We start from the raw sequence: 7,670 nt of genomic DNA on the forward strand, positions 1-7,670 counted from the left end.
TTCGTTTCCAAACATTAAATCAGCCCCGATCCAACCTATCGGTGATCCAGTTGATGTCGCATCTGGAACATGGCTTCCAGGTCTGGCTTTGGGTTTTCTTCTGACAGGTAAAGTGACCAAGTTCTCCTCCTTTACTGCTGAAGGCTCTTCATGGTCGACGGGCGCAGGGCTGCCTGTGTGGATGCGGTTTACCAAAACCACGAATCTCTGCCTAATACCGGGTTGTTTTTGCGTGAGTGGTTAGTTTGAAACTGAAAAGTCACGGAGAGTCATGTGTGGAGGTGTGAGATGTTAAAAAGAGTCTCAGAAAGGAGGGAGTAGGAAGGTGAAAGTTGGAGAAAGGAAAGGTGGCGAGACAGCGGCGGAAGGTTCGGCTTCTCATGGAACAAGTAGTTCTGCTTAGTGCCGGTCGGGTCCACGGTGGAACCGGAGGACCGAGGCAAAACTACGATGATGGACAGTCGAGTATTCATCGGTTTTAGTGATTTAGTTAATAAACAGAGCTGCCTTCACTGTGACAAAAGTTCACAGGAATCCCACTAGTGAGCAACGCGGAAACCCGATTAACTCTCATTATGACACACTCAACTTTATATATATATTTATATATAGTTTCCTTGTTTAGTAAAGCGGATTCAAATATGTACATCTAACAGAGTTGCAGATAATAATAATAGTAATAATAATAATAATAATAATAATAATAATAATAATAATAATAATAAAAAATAGAACATGTCTTTATTACAGTTGTCACGTGGGCTAAAAAAATAATTAACAAAAATGTAAAATCGCGAAGAATTACACTGAATTTTTTAAAAACGTTTTTAAAAAACAAACTGAAGATAAAATGTTTCCAGAAGCGAAAGATTTTCTGTACCAAACTGAAGAAATTAATTTAAAAAGCAAACGAAACCGTACGTGCTTTGTAGCGCATGCGCAGCACGGACAAAGGCTACATGAACTGTAGTCTCTGGCATCTCTTTAGTTAACAGCAGCTTGACAGGAAGACGGACAAAAGTCACCTAGGCCACAAAAATCTAAATTAAATTTTAAAAAGGTACATTTGGAAGCACCAAAGTCTGTTGTTGACTAAAAGAAAGTAATTGGATGTTCTATACTGACAAAAGAAAATAGTTGAACCAACTTAGTTGAATTTCTTGAATATATATATATATATATATATATATATATAGCTTCTTTGTGTGCTTTGGAGTTTCTCTGCTGATTAATTTTTTTTGCGAAGCAGTATAAGCTGGGTAGCTCTTGAATTGATACAAAATAAAGCTGTATTTCCCTCAACCCACTGGCTGCAATGTTGACACCTTGAGATGCTATGAGACCTAAATCTTGAACATCATGGCATGGAGTCATCCCAGTTTTCCATGTCTGGCATATAACCATTCATTTTAGCTTTTTAACTGGTTCTATTGATCCTGTATCCAGACAGAGGGATAATCAGTAGCCCAGCATCATGACCTGTTTGTTCTGAAGATCCTGCAGCTTCCACTTCTCTTCCTAACATGGCGCCTCCTCACCCTGACTCTCATACTGACAGGAGGAACCACAGAGCTCTGTTAGGTTAAAGCTCATCTTCTGAAGTTGGAATGTTTTTCCTCCAACAGGTTCCAGAGGAATCACCTCAAACCAGATGTTGGACTGGATTTTATTTCATTGTCATTTGTGAATGTTAGAGCCTCATTTTCAACAGTGGAGCAATAAAGGTTGAAAAAGGTTATTATTTTGGAGAAAATCTCATCAACATTAATATTTCCACAAAATAATAGGCAAAATAAAGTGTTTAATAAAGGAAAAGCCTCTCAGACTCTGAGCCAGACAGCACCTAACTATTTTTTAAAAATATTAAACAATTTAATTTCACATAATTATCGCAGTAGAAGCCATTCGTTTGTTAAATACTTAATGAAACATATTTACTGTGTTTGATGTTTGTTGTAAATGACTTATACTCACAAAGAACGAGGTAATTAGTCCAAGTTTRTCGTTTATTGAACGTTCACAAACTACAGCGGCTGTGATGCACCAAGACAAACGTAAAAAAAGGTAAAACAACCCGAACAGGTGATCAACTCTAAACCACTCTGCACATTTTTACTCTCTGTCTGTCATTTAAGCACTTCCGTTGCCATGGCAACCTCCTGCGCTCCACAAGCCGACCAGAGATTATGTTAAAAACATAACATTCAGTCCGTTACAACATTAGGTTTTCAGTCTTGATATTTATTTTTGCGACCATTAATAAGCCTCCCTGAACACAGCTGTGGTTGATTAGTTCATTTTAAACTCCGGCTGTGTTATTTTGGTAACGGAACCAAAACGCACAGAATTGTGCAACAAAGTAACAAGTAATTCAATTAAGTTCATCCAATTTATTAAGTTGGTTTATCTTGACAGCTTTAAGTCAGACTTACTCAAATTGTTTAGTTTGACGCACTCACCTTAAATAAAGAAGTAAACAAATAAAGATATTTTAAAAGTTTGTTTTTGTTTTGTTTTTGGCTCATGTGACCTTTATTTTAGAGTAGTTTAACAGGAAGGTGAGTGATGAAAAATGGGGAAGACATGCGGCAAAGATCATCAGGCCGAGAGTCGAGCCTACGAGCCACGACAAGGACTAACACAGTGGTCCCCAGACTACGGCCCCCTGAACAATACCAGAGAGCATTCAGATTTTTTTCATATATTGTATTTTCCGGACTATATGCCGCTTATATGTAGATTTTTCTTCAACCACCAGGGGGCTCTTTAGCAGGAAGTGTGTCCTGTAAACTGTGGGTGTTTTGTTTTGCATGGCGCATTGCTGCCATCTGTTGGACTTTTAGGGAACTGCTCGACTTTTATGTTACGTAATCAGTGCGGTTGGTAGCGGTAGAGCAGATGAACATGTGTTTGTTATGAACGCTGCATTCCGGTCGAGTTCTTCAAGTAATGCCTGTAAGTAGCAGCTTATACTTCAATTTCTTAGGTCGTTACATAGCATTGCCGCTCATAGCATTCAGAGGTAGCTGCTGTAGCCGTTGTACTTCTAATGTATGCATCTGAATGTAAAACACTTCTGTAAGCTGCTCTGAGCTCATCCTGAGTTGTTTGTGTTTTGACAGTTTCACTCCATTCTACATGGAAATAAAGGAAGAACTAATTAATCCTGACTCGTGTGAAATGAGTTTGGCTGATGCTTAGTTTTGGTACAAGACGCCATAGTGAGACCATTACAGAGTGAATCATTGGAAGTGAAAATTGGAAATAAAAGTAGAAACCGCCCCTTAAAACGGAATTAGATTTAATAGGGAATTGAAATTTGAGAATGTTGATCAGTTAAATAGCATTGAGGGGAAAAAGAAGATTTTTTGTTTTTTTAAATAATACTGGGATGATTATGAGAATTTGAGGTATAGATATTAGGATCCAGTAGATGGCAGTAGTGCAACAATAATGGATGCAAGCTGCTGTTGAATCTAAAGAAGAAGAAGAAGAAGAAGGCGCCTATTTTCATTTAGCACATGCTAGTAGCAACACGAAGGATCAGCACTTTTACTGTTAGTTACTGTTTGGAAACTACTGTAATCAGTTCAGTTAAATCTAAACTTGGCAACTTTTTCTTTTTCAACCGTAATAAATGTGATATTCAATTGACCTGTTATGACTAAAATGTTGGCTGTCCGCCCCCCTCTGCTGCTGCTGCATCGCTGTGGAAAACCTGGAGTGGCAGAGATATCTGAGGCTTATATGTGTATGTTCACTGGTTTAAAAAAAAAAAAAACTTTGGGGTTGTGGCTTATAGTCCGGTTCGGCTCATAGTTAGGAAAATACGAACTATGATCCTTCCTGGATCTTTTTCTGTGAAGAACCCAGAGAATGTTATTTGGTTGTGCTTTCTGGAAAACAATACATTTTTACATCTAGGCACTCCTTCAATCGTCACACTTTTTCTGTTACAAACTGACTCTGGCTCCCAGCAGAGAAGGGAAAAGTTATGTGGCCCTCACAGGAAAAAGTTTAGGACCCCTGGTCTAAAGTCTCCTTATATGTGTTATGTGCTATAGTCACAGTGGAAAGGTCTGTTTTAAAATCAATTTCAACAAACAGATCTTTTCTAAAGATAATCATAAAAACAACATAGTCATTTATTATGAAACAAACAATAAATATTACATTTTGTCAAATGCCATCATCAAAGTCATCAAGCAAATACACATCAAATATGTTGATCAGTGTTCAACATACTATTAATCAAAGGCAAATCTAAATAGGAATGTTTTAAGCCTTGATTTAAGGCAACTCTGTGTTTGGGCTATTTTGCATTTTCCTGGAAGTTTGTCCAGATTTGTGGTGCATAGAGGCTGAATGCTGCTTCTCCATATTTGGTTCTGGTTAATTTTGATGTAGTGAGTGGAAAAATCAGTGAATTTCACCTTTTTGTGTTCTGTTTTTAATGATGCCTAAAGGCAGTGAAGCGGTGCTAGGTTTTTATTTTTCCTTTATTCACTGTCAGAATCAGCACAGTGTCATAGCTCTACATTACACTTAATGTTTCATTAGGCTCTTGTGACTTTTTGTACTCACACTTTTTGTTGTTTTGCCATCATCAGTTGATGCCTTTCTGCTACTACTTTGACTAAAAAAATCAATTAATTTGTAAAGTTATGCTCATGGTTTGCTAGAAGAAAAACTTGTAGCCTCTTATTTGAATACATAGAATTGAAGCAGGTATGAAATAAAAGTAGGAATGAAATGACAATGTTTCGGTGTAAAATGGGGGACTGACTAAGTTGGAACCTTCTGCAATATTATAGTCTTTCATTCACCCCCACAAATTCTGTGAACATACACTTTACACATTCATTTTTAACAGAGTAGCAAAGCTCAAGATRCATATTTGAGACTGCATTATCATTATTGAAGCACATTTAAGATCTAATTGTTTTTTAGCTCAAACTTTAGCAACTTACAAAGATTTCAGTTCACAGCAATGTGAATAAAGATTTTTTATTTTTTTGTTTGTAGTGGCTGCAAGTGAACTATGTTATGAATGCAAGTCTAACATTCATTCATATGTTGGTTTTTAAGGGCAAATCTTGAACCATTTAAAAGATATGGAATTGACAGAAATGAACTGTTTTTAATAAGCCTATAACTAAATCTCTCACCATCTACAAGGATAAAAGTAGCTGTTTTTAGTGACCTAATTTGAGATCTGTCCAGTCATTTTTAACTCAAGGTGATTACCCTCCCAGTCATACTTCAGTGTGATAAATTAGTCCGCACTCTTCAGCCTCATGTTCACCACAAAGGAATGTAACCTCTTCAGGGGTCAAATGTCAAATTAGCTTGAGGAGGAATACCAGCTTTACATGTCATCCTGGGTTAAAATTTTATGTGTACTGGGATTCCTGACTCCKGTCTTAAAGTCATTTGGATCCCATCTGAACTTTTCCACTGAGCCAAAACTTGAAATAAGTCATGGAATTTACTGGCCAGTTCCGAGCTGAACTATTGGGCCATTGTGAAGCTGTAGGGTTTGGTTTAAGGCTTGTTTGTCTTAACCAGAATAATGTATCTACAGGCATTTATGACACAACTCTGTGATGGCAGATATGAGTATGGAAAGCCTGCATCATCAGGCCTACARCTGGATCTCATTATTCAAGGAATGCAGGGCTTTTGTACGAAAACTCTGGCTGGCCTTCTCTAATCCTCTTTTCTCCCTCTCAGCTGAACTCCTTCGGCAATGCAGCAGTCCCCTCTCTGATGAGACGATGAGAACCCACACCCGTGGGGCCCCCACAGTCTTCTTCATAAGTCTGCTGTGGCCCCTGCTTGCTCCAGTTCCCGCAGCTGAAGTGGACCCTGCCGGGGGAATTCCTTTCATGGGAGGCAACTATGACAGTCATCCCATGTTGTACTTCAGCCGTGGGGATGTGGAGGAGCTACAGTATGCAGCGGCAGGAACTCATCGACAGATGGCCAGGAGGATCCGGGAGGCCGGGGAGACCATGCTGGAGCACCCAGAGGAGTACCTGCCCCCTTGGAGCCCCACGGAGTTCACTGCCCGCTGGAATGAGGTCTATGGCAACAATTTAGGCGTCCTATCCATGTTCTGCCTGCTGTACCCGCACAGGGCCGGGGCCCTCGACCTGGCCAAGGACTACATGGAGAGGATGGCGGCTCAGCCTAGTTGGTAGATTTTCTGTTTTAATTTACTTGCAACAATGAGATGTGAACTGATGTATAAAGGTGTGGTCACTCTGAAAGTGAATGTTAAATGGTATCCACCTTCCTTCCTTATAATTTTACCCAGTAATTCAATAATAAGCAGTTGTAGTCTCTCAGCACCACAGGCTGAAACGCCTTCTGATTCTTCAAGACATTCTCTCCAGCTGGCACATATGCAACAGTAAACTTGTCCAACTTCTTTTCTGGTTCATGACTGGCTGTCTGCTATTGATATACAACTAACCACTTATCACTGTAGTTTGGGTTAGCATTAGGGTTAGGGGAAACGTTACGGGGTACAGGATATGGTTGGATATAAAGGCTAGGATTATGGGGTAGGGTTAAGTTTTAGTGTTAGAGCATTAGAGTAAAGAATGTCTGGTTCAGGAAAGCATTGGAGGTGGTGGACCTGATGAAGATGACTTCCCCATAGTCTCCAGGGTGTTCTCGTGTGCTTCTGTGGGCAGAACTCTAGTAAAGCTTCTTTTGGGGCAGATAAAGCTGTAGTTCAGGAAATATGTTGAGCAGCTGTTTGCTGCAGGTCCCCTCCCCCGCTCCTCCAGGGAGAGGAAATGAAATGTTCAGATGTGAGCTGAATAGTCAGAGGTGGGTAGAGTAAATGGTAAATGAACTTTTAGGTGTAGTACAATTTTTTTACTCAAATTAGAATAGCACTACTTCAGCATAWTTTTGCTGAAGTAAAAGTAAAAAGTAGCCGTTCAAGAAATGACTCAAGTAAGAGTAAAAGAGCATTTGGTAAAAAGTCAAGTACTCATGTTCTGAGTAACTGATGAAATTATCAATTATATAATATTTTAAAGTTACATAATCAGATGTATGAAATTATAAAGCTAAGTGGAAAATTTGGTATTTTAAGGACCAAAAGTACAATAATTCTTATAAGTAACAAAAAATTACAGAATCGGACAAAATGTTTTTTTTTTCAAAYCAGTTTCTTTCAATATAAAACTTCTGAAACTTTAAYAAAAACTGCAGGTGTGTTTCTTTGCCTGGTGAATTTTTGGTTGAACATGTTTGTTATTCATTCTGCGGGTAGAGAATCCAGAAAGTTTACTCAAGTAAGAATACCAATACTTCATAAAGCAAAAAGTACAGCTTAATAATAACACTCATAAAAGTTATTTTAAAAAAATATAGAGGAAATGTAATTGAGTAAATGTACGTAACTCTATGAATAGTCAAGACTGAGTCTCAGGTTCCAGGTGACCAGGGCCGTGCAGAGACCACTGAAGGGGCAGGTGCTCAAAAAAGGGCACATCAAACCTCATTCTAGGACAGAATATTAACAAAGCCTCTCAGCTTTCAGTTTAATAAACAATGATMAATTACAAAATTGTGACATATACAATCAAAGCTAAGGAAAATCTCTATATAGAGCATAATACTATGCATATGTAAGAGATTTTATTAGTAAT

At 38.5% G+C, this 7,670-nt stretch overlaps 1 protein-coding gene across 2 annotated transcripts in view; it reads left to right on the plus strand.

The window, feature by feature from the left end:
• Positions 1–6: 6 nt before the first annotated feature.
• The window catches only part of dse (dermatan sulfate epimerase), a 55,209-nt gene continuing 47,545 nt past the window's right edge, over positions 7–7,670 (plus strand). The window contains exons 1-2 of one of the 2 annotated variants that reach the window (XM_008398588.2): positions 7–107; positions 5,734–6,199. In XM_008398588.2, the coding sequence (XP_008396810.1) occupies positions 5,778–6,199 (422 nt within the window). In that variant the 5' untranslated portion in view covers positions 7–107; positions 5,734–5,777. Of the gene's footprint in view, positions 108–5,733; positions 6,200–7,670 lie in introns of those variants that run through there. The other variant, XM_008398589.2, reaches the window with a different exon arrangement.

The sequence above is a fragment of the Poecilia reticulata genome, linkage group LG21, assembly GCF_000633615.1.
Source record: "Poecilia reticulata strain Guanapo linkage group LG21, Guppy_female_1.0+MT, whole genome shotgun sequence".
Lineage (NCBI taxonomy): Eukaryota > Metazoa > Chordata > Actinopteri > Cyprinodontiformes > Poeciliidae > Poecilia > Poecilia reticulata.